Source organism: Oncorhynchus mykiss, chromosome 7 (assembly GCF_013265735.2).
Source record: "Oncorhynchus mykiss isolate Arlee chromosome 7, USDA_OmykA_1.1, whole genome shotgun sequence".
Taxonomy (NCBI): Eukaryota; Metazoa; Chordata; class Actinopteri; order Salmoniformes; family Salmonidae; genus Oncorhynchus; species Oncorhynchus mykiss.
In genome coordinates, this window is record NC_048571.1 from 30,481,731 (window position 1) to 30,499,765 (window position 18,035).

The window sequence follows — 18,035 nt, forward strand, 5'->3', positions numbered from 1 at the left end:
TGCGTGACCCCTGTGTTGACTGCGCCATCTTGCCTGTGAAGGTAAGGGAAGCGTGGCTGGTTTCACAGATAACATACCAGCATCCGGCATTGTTTGCCAGAACCCACCCAGGGCAACCAAAAGAGGGATAGGCACAAAACCGATGGCGCCAACCCGATGAAGTTTTTTTTAAATAAGAGCCTCACTCAGAAGGTCGATTCCATATCCACTGAAAGAGCAGCAAAAAACAATTTTGTGTTCCTTCAAGCCCCCTGAGTCAGGGGTTGTCTACTCAGGCATCCAACCAGCACTTTTTTATTTTACCTTTATTTAACTAGGCTAGTCAGTTAAGAACAAATCCTTATTTTCAATGATGGCCTAGTGGGTTAACTGCCTGTTCAGGAGCAGAACAACAGATTGGTACCTTGTCAGCTCTGGGATTTGAACTTGCAGCCATCCGGTTACTAGTCCAACGCTCTAACCACTAGGCTACCCTGCTGCCCCAAGTGGCCAGGATGATGACACACCCAACATGGTGAAGGAGGTGCCAACCAGTGTTGTGGACACATTCAGTCTCAACACTAAAGATGGGTCAGGAGTCATTCCGAGGCTCTGGGTCAGACATAGCCAGAAGGAAGCTCTGCCTCACATCGCCTGGTCCTGCTTGTGGCCTTTGCTAGGGTAGAGCTTGATTACCCTAAAGCCAACCCCCCTGCAGCTAACCCATTCTTTAAGAAGGCCCCGGCAGCTACACCATTCAGTGTGCCACCTTCAAAGGCTTTTTTCACGGAGCTTCGGAGATGCTGTGCCGACCCGTGGGCCCTTGCCCACCACGGCAAGGACAGTAAGGCACTATCTGCCATGCGCGGCGCAAAACAACATGGTCTGGACCATATGCCTAAGGTGGATGAATGCATAGCAAAGCTAATGCTCTCCCCAGACGAAGCCCTGAAAGATGACTCCAGACCTCAGTGCAGGGCCCAGGATGAGCTACTGTCATGGGCCTATGACACAGCGGTTCGCATTGGGAACTCCTTCTTAGTGCTCAAGCTAGCACAGAACAGGATGCTTCACCCGGAGCACGCAGACCTGGACCTCTGCAATGCATCTCTTCAAGCGTTTGCATTCATGACCAGAGAGCTGGGCAGACTAATGTCCACCCTTGTTGAGATTCGTCACCAGGTCTGGCTCGCCCAAGCCCCAATGTCTGACTCCAGACGGACACTGAGAAAGCTCCCAGTGGTCCCCGGACTGCTCTTCGGCCCCGCGGCTGAGCGGGCCATCGAACGTAGAAAACAGCTGAGTCAGGCTACACCACTGTGGAACCCACAGCCCAGAAACCAGGCATCATAGTCATGGCAAAGGGAGGCCTGACGCGCATGAACCTCGCCACTCTCACTCAGCCCAGCCTTATGCACGTTCTAGTCAGGAGTATAGCAGCTGTATATAGCACTAACTGAAGTGCATTTAGTGCTTTATCCGGGTAGCCGGAAAGTAGAGCATTGCAGTAGTCTAACCTAGAAGTAACAAAAGCATGGATTAATTTTTCTGCATCATTTTTGGACAAAGTTTCATAATTTTTGCAATGTTACTTAGGTGGAAAAAAGCTATCATTGAAAGAGTCTTGATATGTTCGTCAAAAGAGAGATCAGGGTCCAGAGTAACGCTGAGGTCCTTCACAGTTTATTTGAGACGACTGTACAACCATCAATATTAATTGTCAGATTCAACAGAAGATCTCTTTGTTTCTTGGGAAGCATCTCTGTTTTGTCCGTGTTTAAAAGTAGAAAGTTTACAGCCATCCACTTCCTTATGTCTGAAACACAGGCTTCTAGCGAGGGCAATTTTGGGGCTTCACCATGTTTCATTGAAATGTACAGCTGTGTGTCATCCGCATAGCAGCGAAAGTTAACATTATGTTTTCGAATGACATCCCCAAGAGGTAAAATGAATAGTGAAAACAATAGTGGTCCTAAAACGGAACCTTGAGAAACATCGACATTTACAGTTGATTTGTCAGAGGACAAACCATTCACAGAGACAAACTGATATCTTTCCGACAGATAAGATCTAAACCATGCCAAAACTTGTCCGTGTAGACCCATTTGGGTTTCCAATCTTTCCAAAAGAATGTGCCAATCGATAGTATCAAAAGCAGCACTAAGGTCTAGGAGCACGAGGACAGATGCAGAGCCTCGGTCTGACACCGTTAAAAGGTAATTTACCACCTTCACAAGTGCAGTCTCAGTGCTACAAGTGCAACCTTTTCTACAATTTTTGAGAGGAATGGAAGATTCGATATAGGCGGAGAGTTTTTTATATTTTCTGGGTCAAGGTTTGTTTTTTTCAAGATAGGCTTTATTACTGCCACTTTTAGTGAGTTTGGTACCCATCCGGTGGATAGAGAGCCGTTTATTATGTACTCTATCTCTTGACACAATGATGAAAATAAACCTTCAGGCTGCATACTGTACCATATTCCAACTAAACTACTGAAAGAGCTGCTTCCTGTGTTTGGCCCTCCTATGTTGAACTAAAACACTTGAGTGTCTCTCTTTAACCTAGGTCCTGGCAGAGTTGTGCAGACTCAGGACAACTGAGCTTTGGAGGAATACGCAGATTTAAAGAGGAGTCCGTAATTTGCTTTCTAATGATCATGATCTTTTCCTCGAAGAAGTTCATGAATTTATTACTGCTGAAGTGAAAGTCATCCTCTCTTGGGGAATGCTGCTTTTTAGTTAGCTTTGCGACAGTATCAAAAGAAATATCAGATTGTTCTTATTTTCCTCAATTAAGTTGGAAAAATAGGATGATCGAGCAGCAGTGAGGGCTTTTCGATACTGCACGGTACTGTCTTTCCAAGCTAGTCAGAAGACTTCCAGTTTGGTGTGGCGCCATTTTCGTTCCAATTTCTGGAAGCTTGCTTCAGAGCTCGGGTATTTTCTGTATTCCCGGGGAGCTAGTTTCTTATGACAAATGTTTTTAGTTTTTAGGGGTGCAACTGCATCTAGGGTATTGCGCAAGGTAAAATTGAGTACCTCAGTTAGGTGGTTAACTGATTTTTGTCCTCTGACGACCTTGGGTAGGCAGAGGGAGTCTGGAAGGGCATCAAGGAATCTTTGTGTTGTCTGTGAATTTATAGCACGACTTTTGATGCGATTGCAAACGTAATAAAATGGTGGTCCGATAGTCCAGGTTTATGAGGGGAAAAACATTAAGATCCATAACATTTATTCCATGGGACAAAACTAGGTCTAGTATGACTGTGACAGTGAGTAGGTCCAGAGACATGTTGGACAAAACCCACTGAGTTGATGATGGCTCCGAAAGCCTTTTGGAGTGGGTCTGTGGACTTTTCCGTGTGACTATTAAATTCACAAAAAATTTGAATATTATCTGCTATGACTGCCCTCTGGTAAACAGTGTATGATTGCTGGATGATTCGTTTTAAGTCTAATACTGCGGGTAATGGAGTCGCCAATGACTAGGGCTTTCAATTTGTCAGAGCTAATGGTGGGAAGCTTCGGCGTCTCAGACCCCGTAACGGGAGGAGTAGAGACCAGAGAAGGCTTGGCCTCAGACTCCGACTTGCTGCTTAATGGGGAAAACCGGTTGAAAGTTTCTGTCGGCTTAATGAGCGACACCGGTTGAGCATTCCTACAGCATTTCCCTCCAGAAGCCATGAGAAAGTTGTCCGGCTGCGGGGACCGTGCGGTGGATTTGTACTAATGTTACTATCTGTACTTACTGCTGGCGCAGATGCTGTTTCATCCTTTCCTATGCTGAAATTACCCTTGCCTTACGATTGTGTCTATAGCTGGGCTTGCAGCACAGCTATCCTCGCCGTAAGGCAATCGTTCTCCTGTATATTAGGAGTACAGTGACTGCAATTAGAAGGATTCATGCTAATGTTACTACTTAGCTTCGGCTGTTGGAAGTCCTGACGAACCATGTCCAGATAAAGCATCCGGAGTGAACAAGTTGAATGAGAAAAAGTTGAGTGAGGGAAAAACTAAAAATATAAACGTAATTAAAAAGTAAAAACCGTAAAGTTGTCAGGTAGCAAAGTAAGGTTGGCAACAGAACACACAGCAACACGTAAACAAGTCTGGTGTGTCTTTGCGTAAACCCGCCTACTCGAATGACCCTGCTGTCCCAGAGGTGGAGAGGAAGTTAAAGTCACTTGCAAGCTAACATGACAGCCACCAGAAACAAACACAGAGCAGACAAAGCCAACAAGCCAGCTAACTTGTTTGCAGATGTGAGCGGTGCTGGAGTGGAGCGAGTAGCCGAGCGTGCCCAATTTGACTGGAGCGAGATTCCCAAAGACTGGAGTGTTGGCCTCAACCACTCGAATTTCGCTCCAGTAGCGTTCAATTCAGGCACTTGGCATGTCCGCTCCAGCATGCATTTGTAGTCTACTTGTGTACTGCTAATAGCCCCTTGCTTTAGCTACTGTCATGGAGGTCGCTAAATATTTTCATAAAGAAATAAATAAAACACACAAGTTCTAATTGAAGGTGACTTACAAAGATGAGGAGCAAGAGAGGGAGTGTTGTGATGTAGTGTCCACTGTTATGTGTAAGGCTTGGATGCCACCTGCTGGTATGGTGCTAAACTGTTAGGTTATAGACCGGATGCCATAGTTCTACGCGTGGGATGTATGGCAGTTGTTACACGCTGGCTACATGAAACATCTACAACTATCATTGTGGAATCTGAAAATACATTTATCCCAAAAGTATGATGGTCTTCTTACTACGTGCATATGCTAAAAGAAAGGAACGAGGTTGGTAGATAACTGAGTGTGTCATCGTAGCAAAGTGTTTATTAACAAAAAAATCTGATATATTAAACGTTTCGTTCATTTTCGTTCTGTTATCTATATACTGTGGTCGATCCCACTTCTGACACCAATGTAATGAAACAACAGGGAGCAGGTCTCGAATCCTCATCCTTCTAGCCCGAGGTCTGGCGCGCTATCGACAGTGACGTAAAAGCGTACTCATGCGGCAGAGTCGATTTCCGTGGTTATAAACCCAGGGTCGTTACAATACAATAGGCCTTAAATTATTTTTGCCCAATACGCCTGACATACTCCCACGTTCAAGGAGCTTTCTGTTTTGGTTGGGTTATTTTGCCTAAAAACCTTTAGGCCTACCTATAGAAAAACATTTTTAAAACAACTCTGCATCTCTGCCCAGTCTGGCAAGAGTGGCCAAAAGGGTGGAGAGGATATTCTCCGCTGCTGGCTGGCTGTCCAGGTACCATTGCTTGAGCCTGAAGCCACAGACTGGGCCAAACTTCTGTTTCTAAAAATGAATTCAAAGGCACTAATAAATCATTTAAAGTTTAATTTGTATTTTATTTTAAGTAAGTCACAACCTATACAGTGGGGAGAACAAGTATTTGATACACTGACGATTTTGCAGGTTTTCCTACTTACAAAGCATGTAGAGGTCTGCAATTTTTATCATAGGTACACTTCAACTGTGAGAGACGGACTCTAAAACAAAAATCCAGAAAATCATATTGTATGATTTTTAAGTAATTCATTTGCATTGTTCTCCCCACTGTATGCGCAATATATAGACTATAATGATTTCATACAATGAAATGGTGTTTAAATGCTGAGCGCTTTATGTCCCTACCAGTCTATTATGTCGCTCTCGGAAATGCTTCACAATGTATTTCGTTGTAGGCTAAAGCCTTGAACTAATATAGCCTAAATTATTGATTTCCTGGCTCATGACCTATTTACTGTATATGCTGTTTATTATGACATGTAGCCAATTTGAAATTATGTTAATTTCTTACAGGTCGTCACAAAAATAGATTGGGTTTGGTTAAATTGTGATTTGAATGAATGTAGCGAATTTGGAGCGGGGTTTTTTTTCTCCTGTGAGCTTAGAGCAGGTTTTAAGTGAGTGGAAGCACCGCTCATGAGTCATTTCCAACAGCTCAACTCTGCTCACATACTATGTTGCATTTAAGCTCCTTGTCGCAGGGACAACAGAAACAAGCATCATTGTCGGTTCTTGGATCCTAACCAACTCGACCCCAGAAGAGAAAGACTCCTCGTGACCAATCCAGAAACTGGATAAACATTGTAATTAACATTGAAAGGTGTTGCCGAAATGACCACCGTTCTCATTAGGTAAGTGTTTTAGCCTGCTAGCTATGTTAGCTGCTAACCTTATTGTGTTCAATGGTAAAATGTTCAAGCTAGCTAGGTAGCTAACATTTTCTGTATTCTGGCTGGTTTGTACTCAAAGGAATAGCATCATTGTAAACCCCACAAGGTGCCGAGTGCCTTTATTTATTTATTTTTTAAATTACCCCTTTTTCTCCCCAATTTCGTGGTATCCAATTGTTTAGTAGCTACTATCTTGTCTCATCGCTACAACTCCCGTACGGGCTCGGGAGAGACGAAGGTTGAAAGTCATGCATCCTCCGATACACAAGCCGAGCCGCACTGCTTCTTAACACAGCGCATCCAACCCGGAGGCCAGCCGCACCACTGTGCACCTGGCAACCTTGGTTAGCGTGCACTGCACATAACCTGCCACAGGAGTCGCTGATGCGCGATGAGACAAGGATATCCCTACCGGCCAAGCCCTCCCTAACCCGGACGACGCTAGGCCAATTGTGTGTTGCCCCACGGACCTACCAGTCACGGCCGGTTACGACAGAGCCTGGACACGAACCCAGGGTCTCTGGTGGCACAGAGTACTGCAGTACAGCACCCTTAACCACTGCACCACCCAGGAGGCCCTCGAGTGCCTTTATTTCAACTAGCTAACACTAGCTAGCTAATGCTACAACTACAGACTGTTGACATGATAAAGTTAGTGTGTTTGGTTTGTAGAGGATCATGCTAGGTGGTCGAGAGCATTTTCTGGGGTGGTCCTTGGATGAAAATGCTCTCGACCACCTAGCTATTTGGTAACGTTACAGTAACATCACACACGTATTTCTCATCGAGATATTGGTGGAGACAGTCTGATTTCGAGGGAACCTGAGGCAGTACAAGTTGTAGTTGTGCAAACCCCAACTCTGAAAGAAAAGTAAGAAATTCTGTATGCATTTTTTTGTTATGCTTTGTGATTCAATAATTATTTAGTTGGTAATCGACCAAAAATAGTTAGCCTATTCCTACCTAGTGTGAACTACCCACCAGAACACTTGAATGAATATCCAGCGTGGTCAGCAAAGTAAACAATAGCTCATCTGCATGACATATTGGTGGACGTTGGGCCATCAAGTAATAGGATTATTACATTAGCATGACACATTACACTGGTTACAGCACAACACCACATCCTATGTATGTAAAGGTTGCTGTTGTGACATGTACTTATTTGGTAGTAATGTCTTTCCCCCCCAAATGTGGCTGTAATCAACAGAACATTGATGGTGATTCACAACCCTGGAGAGCATTAAAGAAGATGAGGTGGTTGAATTCATAAACGGTGCGTACGTCGTCGTCGCTGTAATGTACGCTTTTTCCATGAATAATTATCAAATCAAAATAGTTTATTTGGCATACACACAGGAAACAGTGGGGTGTATACGGGAATATTACATTGCAATGTACCATGTACGATTGAAGTAACAATTTATTTCATGGTTTCCTACGTCAACCTATAATGCACAGGATAGTTTGTACCTGTTGGATGGAGGAAACAAAGTCAGCCATAGATGATGACGAACAGCCTAACCCTTCAGCTACATGCATCGCTATCATTGTGTCAATGTGATGTTCAACCTGCTACACCAGAAACCTACTAAATCAACTTTATTTCTCCTTATTTCAATTCACAAGATAGAATGAACGCACGTGTGTGCCATCGATTTTATTTGACCATTTAAAATACTTTAAGAAGCCACACCAGGCAACCAATATTAATACCAAATTGCAGAGGATTATATACACAAAAAGTCATTGTGGTCCTCTATTGGTAGGCAAGTGGCTGCAGGGCCAAACACGTGCCATAGATTCAATCATGCACAATGTCCACATTTAGATCTATACAAAAAAAATAGCATATATAAACATCTAACAAATACCTCCTCTAGCGCAGATTGGCTTTACATGTTACACATCTCAACATTAACCAAGCCTTGCAGTGGTATTTGAACCTAAGACTGGCAGAAACAGTTTTTATCTCAGCCAGGAGTTTATTCCACTCTACCAGTCGTATTTCAAAAACTTGTTCTGGCCAGTATCAATCTTGAATCGACATGACACAAAATCTTTGGCACTGCCTCTCGTTGCGTAGGAATGACAGTCCCTAACAGTAGTGATATACAGTAGTTCTTTAGATACTGGGGGACTGTACCAGGCACAATTGACCCTTTTATTAATTGATAGCCACTGTAGTTCACAGAGCTGAGAAGGGCCAACAAGAGTCCGAGGGCAAAGAGCTACTGTACCAGGTAGTGCACACCAGTGACAGTCAGTGCCGTTTAAGATGAAGAGGACAACAAAAAAATTCCATGAGCATGGCCTTATTTCAATTACAGAATATTGGATGACTCTCATTTATATTCCATTCACCCAGTTCAAAGTAACAGTGATAGGTTTAGGTTACTACATGATACTATCATTTTCTCTACACCCATCATGAGGTTGCTAAAACCTAGCCTATGAATGAAAGTTTACAACGTACCATACCAGTCAAAGGTTTGGACACCTACTCATTCAAGGGTTTTTCTTTATTTTTTACTATTTTCTACATTGTAGAATAATAGTGAAGACATCAAAACTATAAAATAACACATGGAATCATGTACAAATCAAAATATATTTTAGATTCTTCAAAGTAGCCACCCTTTGCCTTGACAGCTTTGCACGCTCTTGGCATTCTCTCAACCAGCTTCACATCCTGTGGCGTACTACATTAGCATAGAATAGCCCCCACGATATGCAACTTTTCAGGGAAGTTAGGAACCAAAATACACAGGCAGTTAGGAAAGCAAAGGCTAGCTTTTTCAAACAGAAATTTGCATCCTGTGCACAAACTCCAAAAAGTTCTGGGACACTGTAAAGTCCATAGTGAATAAGATCACCTCCTCCCAGCTGCCCACTGCACTGAGGCTAGGAAACACTGTCACCACCGATAAATCCGTGCTAATGGAGAATTTCAATAAGCATTTTTCTACGGCTGGTCATGCTTTCCACCTGGCTACCCCTACCCCGGTCAACAGCCCTGCACCCCCCCCCCCCCCCCCCCCCCACAGCAACTTGCCCAAGCCTCCCAGATTTCTCCTTCACCCAAATTCAGATAGCTGATGTTCTAAAAGAGCTGCAAAATCTGGACCCCTTACAAATCAGCCGGGCTAGACAATCTGGACATTCTCCTTATAAAATGATCTGCCAAAATTCTTTCAACCCCTATCGTCTGAGATCCGCAAAGATTGGAAAGCTGCTGCGGGCATCCCCCTATTCAAAGGGGGAGACACTCTAGACCCAAACTGCTACAGACATACTGTATATCTATCCTACCCTTGAAAGCCAAGTTAACAAACAGATCCCCGACCATTATGACACCTCACGCCCGTTATAAATCCTTCTTCCTTTAGTGTTTGGGACTGGAATGTCTGTGTGGGCCTTCCTTATGGAGACTCTACCTCGGAACTGTAACATGCAATAAATAGACTTTGGGACATTATATTTCATCAGCCAAAATGGTGGTAACAATGATAGATGGAATATGAAAAGGAATGTCGATTTTGTTATTTAATTAAAAGTTAGAAGACGCTATAACGAAAACATTAACTTAAAGCGTTTTCATAATGTGTATGTGATGTTTACATACATACTTTATGTTGTGTAGAAAATATCCAGATGAAGGAGAATGTTTTGATGACAATAAGACTGTGATTTTAGTTGTCTAAACAAGATCATAGCCATTTATAATACCTCGAAACTAGCTACACCCCAGGTAACCCAGAGAGTGTGTCATAAAGACGGGAACGCCTTTCAACCCTGGGGTATAAAACATGTGAGTTAAGAATTTACATACCAGACTAAGTTTACCACGCAGTGCAGGCAAGGTTTACAAGTAGTCGCGACCCCGAAACGCAACACGAGGTTGAAGAGGACAAAGGAACCTCTTAATAATGAATCCTACTGTATCTAAGAATGTGAATTCAAGAAGGACCAACTTGTTATTCTCTTCAAGTCATCGGTTGTCTACACAGCCCTCTTGCCCAAGCTGGGAGCGTCGACATGGCTGATTAGCCTCCCAAGAAGACCATTCTCACAGAACGAGTGCAAGGGAACAGACAACCAAGAGAAAGGACATTGTGACATCGTGTGTACAATCAGAGACTTTACACCCGGTAACGAAGAACAGGGCGTCGGCCAAACCAGGGTGTCGGCCAGGGCGTCAGCCAAACCTATCCCACTAAGCAGAACTCGGTCTATGACGAGATACCCAACGGAGACCAACACATAAATACATGCATTATAATTCTAACCCATAAGAGTGACAGTTTGGGGCATGGTATTAGGGCTAAACTAGGCATAGTTTACAAATGTATCCAAGTATGCTTTTCTCTCATGCTCTCTCTCTTTAAATCTGTGTCATATTGTGTTGGTCAACTAGGGACCTGTTGCCATTTGTATTAAGTTCTAACCAATAACCTAGACTGTCTGTGTATGTGTATATTATGTTATCATTTAGCTTATGCGTAAATAATCAATTGCATTTGTGTGGTTTGTGCAGATTTACGAATTATGTGACGTTCAGAATAGAGGTCGACCGATTAATCGGAATGGCCGATTTAATTAGGGCCGATTTCAAGTTTTCATAACAATCGGAAATCGGTATTTTTGGACACCGATTTTGCTGTTTTATTATTATTACTATTATTTTACACCTTTATTTTTAACTAGGCAAGTCAGTTAAGAACACATTCTTATTTTCAATGACTGTCACGTTCTGACCTCTATTTCCTTTGTTTTTGTATTTATTTAGTATGGTCAGGGCGTGAGTTGGGTGGGCAGTCTATGTTTGTTTTTCTATGTTTTGGGGCAGTTCTATGTTTTCGGCCTAGTATGGTTCTCAATCAGAGGCAGGTGTCATTAGTTGTCTCTGATTGAGAATCATACTTAGGTAGCCTGGGTTTCACTGTGTGTTTGTGGGTGATTGTTCCTGTCTTTGTGTAGTATTCACCAGATAGGCTGTATTAGGTTTTGAGTTCTCACGTTTCTTGTTTTTTCGTTAGTTTGTTCATGTATAGTGTCGTGAATAAAATACAATGAACAACCACCACGCTGCGCTTTGGTCCGCCTCTACTTCACAAGAAGAGAATCGTTACAGATTCACCCACCACAACAGGACCAAGCGGTGTGGTAATGGGCAAAGGAAAAAGCAGCAGCAGGAGCAGCGCGAGGAGGTATGGACATGGGAGGACGAATTAGACGGAAGAGGACCCTGGGCTCAGCCAGGAGAATATCGCCGTCCCAAAGAAGAACTGGAGGCGGCGAAAGCGGAGAGGCGCTGGTATGAGGAGGCAGCGCGGCGTCGTGGATGGAAGCCCGGGAGTCAGCCCCAAAAATTTCTTGGGGGGGGGGCTAACAGGGAGTATGGCTACGCCAGGTAGGAGACCTGAGCCAACTTCCTGTGGTTACCGGGGGGCTAGAGAGACCGGGCAGGCACCGTGTTATGCTGTGGAGCGCACGGTGTCCCCAGTGCGGGTGCACAGCCCGGTGCGGTACATTCCAGCTCCGCGTATCGGCCGGGCTAGAGTGGGCATCGAGCCAAGTGCCATGAAGCCGGCTCTACGCATCTGGTCTCCAGTGCGTCTCCTTGGGCCGGCTTACATGGCACCAGCCTTGCGCACGGTGTCCCCGGTTCGCCTGCATAGCCCAGTGCGGGCTATTCCACCTCGCCGCACTGGCAGGGCGACCGGGACCATTCAACCGGGTAAGGTTGGGCAGGCTCGGTGCTCAAGAGCTCCAGTGCGCCTGCACGGCCCGGTCTATCCGTCACCACCTCCACACCCCAGCCCTCCGGTGGCAGCTCCCCGTACCAGGCTGTCTCTCCGGCCCATCCGTCCAGAGCCTTCCTCCTCTCCAGCGCTGCCGGAGTCTCCCGCCTCTCCGGCGCTACCAGAGCCTTCCTCCTCTCCAGCGCTGCCGGAGTCTCCCGTCTGTCCGGCGCCTCTGCCGGAGTCTCCCGTCTGTCCGGCGCCTCTGCCGGAGCCTCCCGCCTGTCCGGCGCCTCTGCCGGAGCCTCCCGCCTGTCCGGCGCCGCTGCCGGAGCCTCCCGCCTGTCCGGCGCCTCTGCCGGAGCCTCCCGCCTGTCCGGCGCCTCTGCCGGAGCCTCCCGCCTGTCCGGCGCCTCTGCCGGAGCCTCCCGCCTGTCCGGCGCCTCTGCCGGAGCCTCCCGCCTGTCCGGCGCCTCTGCCGGAGCCTCCCGCCTGTCCGGCGCCTCTGCCGGAGCCTCCCGCCTGTCCGGCGCCTCTGCCGGAGCCTCCCGCCTGTCCGGCGCCTCTGCCGGAGCTTCCCGTCTGCCCGGCGCCTCTGCCGGAGCTTCCCGTCTGCCCGGCGCCTCTGCCGGAGCTTCCCGTCTGCCCGGCGCCATCGGAGCTTCCCGTCTGCCCGGCGCCATCGGAGCTTCCCGTCTGCCCGGCGCCATCGGAGCTTCCCGTCTGCCCGGCGCCATCGGAGCTTCCCGTCTGCCCGGCGCCATCGATGCTTCCCGGCGCCGCCAGCGCCGCCCGTCTGCCCAGCGCCGCCAGCACCGCCCGTCTGCCCAGCGCCGCCAGCGCCGCCCGTCTGCCCAGCGCCGCCCGTCTGCCCAGCGCCGCCAGCGCCGCCCGTCTGCCCAGCGCCGCCAGCGCCGGCGCCGCCCGTCTGCCCAGCGCCGCCAGCGCCGCCCGTCTGCCCAGCGCCGCCAGCGCCGCCCGTCTGCCCAGCGCCGCCCGTCTGCCCAGCGCCGCCAGCGCCGTCCAGCGCCGCCAGCGCCGCCCGTCTGCCCAGCGCCACCAGCGCCGCCCGTCAGCCAGGGGCCGCCAACGCCGCCCGTCAGCCAGGGGCCGCCAGTGCCGCCCGTCAGCCCAGCGCCAGCGCCGCCAGTCAGCCAGTGGCCGCCAGTCAGCCAGGGGCCGCCAGTGCCGCCAGTCAGCCAGGGGCCGCTAGAGCCCCTCCGCCCGGAGCAGCTGTCCCTCTGTCCCGAGCAGCTGTCCCTCTGTCCCGAGCTGCTATCGCCCCTCTGTCCCGAGCAGTTGTCCCTCTGTCCCGAGCAGCTGCTTCACCTCTGTCCCGAGCTGCCCCTCTGTCCCGAGCAGCCCCTCTGTCCAGTGGGGTCATTGAGAGGGGTGGGCATGGTGAGTAAGCCACGGAGGCGGACAATAAGGCGGACTGAGACAATGGCGAAGTGGGGTCCGCGTCCCGCGCCAGAGCCGCCACCGCGGACAGACGCCCACCCAGACCCTCCCCTATAGGTCAAGGTTTTGCGGCCGGAGTCCGCACCTTTGGGGGGGGGGGGTACTGTCACGTTCTGACCTCTATTTCCTTTGTTTTTGTATTTATTTAGTATGGTCAGGGCGTGAGTTGGGTGGGCAGTCTATGTTTGTTTTTCTATGTTTTGGGGCAGTTCTATGTTTTCGGCCTAGTATGGTTCTCAATCAGAGGCAGGTGTCATTAGTTGTCTCTGATTGAGAATCATACTTAGGTAGCCTGGGTTTCACTGTGTGTTTGTGGGTGATTGTTCCTGTCTTTGTGTAGTATTCACCAGATAGGCTGTATTAGGTTTTGAGTTCTCACGTTTCTTGTTTTTTCGTTAGTTTGTTCATGTATAGTGTCGTGAATAAAATACAATGAACAACCACCACGCTGCGCTTTGGTCCGCCTCTACTTCACAAGAAGAGAATCGTTACAATGACGGCGGGTTGACTGCTTTGTTCAGGGGCAGAACGACAGATTTTTACCTTGTCAGCTCAGGGATTCAATCTGCAACCTTACAGTTAACTAGTCCAACACTCTAACCACCTGCCTCTCATTGCACTCCACGAGGGGCCTGCCTGTTACGAAAATGCAGTAGAAGCCAAGGTAAGTTGCTAGCTAGCATTAAACTAGTGATTTATAAACTAGTGATTATAACTAGTATCTTATAAAAAACAATCTATCAATCATAATCACTAGTTAACTACACATGGTTGATGATATTACTAGTTTATCTAACGTGTCCTGCGTTGCATATAATCGATGCAACGCAGGGGGATGATTTAACAAAAGCGCATTTGCGAAAAAGCACAATCGTTGCACGACTGTACCTAACCATAAACACCAATGCCTTTCTTAAAATCAATACACAGAAGTATATATTTTTAAACCTGCATATTTAGCTAAAAGAAATCCAGGTTAGCAGGCAATATTAACCAGGTGAAATTGTGTCACTTCTCTTGCGTTCATTGCACGCAGAGTCAGGGTATATGCAACAGTTTGGGCAGCCTGGCTCATTGCGAACTAATTTGCCAGAATTTTACGTAATTATATTTAGACTTATGGATGCCACCCGTTAGATAAAATACCGAACGGTTCCGTATTTCACTGAAATAATAAACGTTTTGTTTTCGAAATGATAGTTTCCGGATTTGAACATATTAATGACCAAAGGCTCGTATTTCTGTGTGTTATTATGTTATAAAGTCTATGATTTGATATTTGATAGAGCAGTCTGACTGAGCGATGGTAGGCAGCAGCAGGCTCGCAAGCATTCATTTAAACAGCACTTTCGTGCGTTTTGCCAGCAGCTCTTCGCAAACACAGCGCTGTTTATGACTTCAAGCCTATCAACTCCCGAGATTAGGCTGGTGTAACCGATGTGAAATGGATAGCTAGTTAGCGGGTGCGCGATAACAGCGTTTCAAACGTCACTTGCTCTGAGACTTGGAGTGGTTGTTCCCCTTGCTCTGCAAGGGCCACAGCTTTTGTGGAGCGATGGGTAATGCTGCTTCGAGTGTGGCTGTTGTCGATGTGTTCCTGGTTCGAGCCCAGGTAGGGGCGAGGAGAGGGACGGAAGCTATACTGTTACACTGGCAATACTAAAGTGTGCCTATAAGAACATCCAATAGTCAAAGGTATATGAAATACAAATGGTATAGAGAGAAATAGTCCTATAAATACTATATTAACTACAACCTAAAACCTCTTACCTTGGAATATTGAAGTCTCATGTTAAAAGGAACCACCAACTTTCATATGTTCTCATGTTCTGAGCAAGGAACTTAAACATTATCTTTTTTACATGGCACATATTGCAATTTTACTTTCTTCTCCAACACTTTGTTTCTGCATTATTTAATCCAAATTGAAAATATTTCATTATTTATGAGCCTAAATTGATTTTTATTGATGTACTATATTAAGTTAAAATAAGTTTTCATTCAGTATTGTTGCAATTGTCATTATTACAAATACATTTTAAAAATTGCCCGATTAATCGCTATCGACTTTTTTGGGTCCTCCAATTTTTTTATTTTATTTTACTTGGCAAGTCAGTTAAGAACAAATTCTTATTTTCAATGACGGCATAGGAACAGTGGGTTAACTGCCTGTTCAGGGGCAGAACGACAGATTTGTACCTTGTCAGCTCGGGAATATGAACTTGCAACCTTTCGGTTACTAGTACAACGCTCTAACCACTAGGTTACCACTAGACAATGTCATGCATATTTTGTATTTTTTTGTAGGGGCGCCCACAACCTGCGCATTCCTGCTTTAAGTTCAACGGCATCATAAACTTTACCCAGTACCAGGACATTTTAGCCAAAAACCTGGTTGCTTCTGTAGGTGAGGCATTGAAAGGTATTGAAAACGGGGGTGCCAATAATTTTGACCTCTCTTTTTCAGAGAAAAAAATATATCTTGTTAAGCAAAATCTCTTTCTCTAAGGCATTGTTAGTATAAAATCATTTTCAATTTTTTTGGAGCATACAATATACAGTAGCTCAGTATTTTTAATATAGTTTTTGCTCACCATTATCAACGGTGCCAATTATTTTTTACCTGACTGTTAGTTTCATACAATCATCAAATAAAGGTGACATTCTGTACTGTCGCCTGCATATGAAACATTTGATCTCAAATCAAAACTGATGGATTTTTTATTTTATCCTCACTGTTCAAATACATATGGATGCGAGTGTACATAGTATTGCAAAACGTAAAGAATATGGTGCCATTTGGGATGCAGACGGAAATGCTTGGCCATGCGTGACACTGAGGTTTGTTGCAGGTGGGACCCTCTCCCCCTGTTCCGCAGACCACCCAGGCTCTGATTGGCTGGCGCTCAGCAGTGCCCGAGCTGCAGCTGGAACGCTACGGAAAGGTCAAGTGTGGGAAGAAGAGCTTTTTGAAGGAGCTTGGCTGGGCTTTCGACGCCTGCATATGAGGAACTCCCCCACCGCCCTCGCTGCTCAATATATGACTTTCCCTTATACTCTGCTCTTGTTTGTCTTTGTGTCCCTCTGTCCAGGTTCTTGCTCCCTCCTTTTTTGTCTCAAATACTCTAAAGTCCTCTGATATTAGCACAGTCAGCTAAAACACATTGGGATTTGATTTAACGCAATCAATTAATACTCAATCAATACACAATCTTAATCTGATTTTATTTACTTCTGTCTCTCTCACACTTTTTTAACACAAATTTGCAAACTATATCCAACAAAATTAGCGCAATGGGTACTTGATTTTGCTGCTCCAATGAAAATCACTTTATTATTAATAGGATATTATGTTATTTCATTCTATATCCAATGGTGCTGTATTCCCACAAGTGTCATGTATTAGTTAAAGGGCAATCTGCAGTTCAAACAAGCTTATATTTTGGGTTCTGGTGGGGTACGACAGACGAACTAAGCTCGTGATGCATAATAAGTCATGTTTGTCAAGAATCATTGGCCATATATCATGAATTTGAAGTCCAAAATGGATGTAGCAATCGCAGATTGCCCATTTAAGGGCCAACATTTTTATTGAAAAGATGTTGCTACAAAGTGTATATGAATTAGTGCATATTTATTTAGATGCATTTTTAGGAGGGTATAACATTTTTAATTTTAAACAATGTTTGTTCTATTTGCTAACTTTGGTATAATTTTTCAATGGCAGTAGTTGACCAAGTAATATCAATGTCTTATCTTGCAATTGTTTGTGTCACTTTCATAATATATTTATTTCTTTATTTGCACAGTGTATTTGAAAGAATTAAATTAAAAACCTGGGTAGCAATATTTTACATGACATAGAAAAGTGTTATTACATAGTAATAATCTAAGATTTACTTTTTTGGTGGATTCATTAAATCAAGCATCACTTGACACCATTTATCAGCTGCGTTAAATGATTACCAAGTACCAGAAAGTACTCATAATGTCCTACAAAATACCAGGTAGGCCTAAATACCAATGAAAACAGCAGAGCAAAATAAAGTGCAATCAAAAGATGTGTTGAGCAGATTCATTCTGGCAAATGTCTTACCCATCAGGGCAACACATATGGCGGTGTCACACTGAGCTTTTAATGCAAAGCTACAGCTGCACTGACATTTAAACAGACATGCTTTTTCTCTTTATGCAATTTATTAATTCTACCTAAGGGCACAACGCATTACACACATTCCACATGTGGCCATCTACTATTATGAAGCTGTCTGGAATTCAAGTCACACAGCTGTCTAACAGTAGAGGGGGATGTAATAATGACAATTATGTTGGATAAATGTCTGCTATTATTACTGAATATAGCTAGTCTGACTCAATGAATCTAGATAAAGCTAAGGAGACTACTGATATTCTATTAGAAGTGTGACTTTACTGTGAATGTTATATAAATTGAGGACAACTGAAAACATGTTTGTATTCTGACTATTATTTCACCATTGAGTAACATTGGGTACATATGCATACAATGCCAAAAACATTGGTCAAGGTAGTATGATAGAATGGTTATTGGTGCATGTGCTATGATGTATTGGCAATTTGGCACACAGACAGTGCTCTACTCTTAGCATGACCACGCGGTGACTCTTCCTCTCAAA

At 45.3% G+C, this 18,035-nt stretch overlaps 1 protein-coding gene across 1 annotated transcript in view; it reads left to right on the plus strand.

The window, feature by feature from the left end:
* Nucleotides 1-17,829, plus strand: part of LOC110527642 (uncharacterized protein C20orf85-like) — a 38,201-nt gene extending 20,372 nt beyond the window's left edge. The window contains exon 4 of the mRNA XM_021609050.2: nucleotides 16,233-17,829. Coding sequence (XP_021464725.1) covers nucleotides 16,233-16,388 — 156 coding nt within the window. The 3' untranslated portion in view covers nucleotides 16,389-17,829. The remainder of the gene's footprint in view (nucleotides 1-16,232) is intronic.
* Nucleotides 17,830-18,035: the final 206 nt, after the last annotated feature.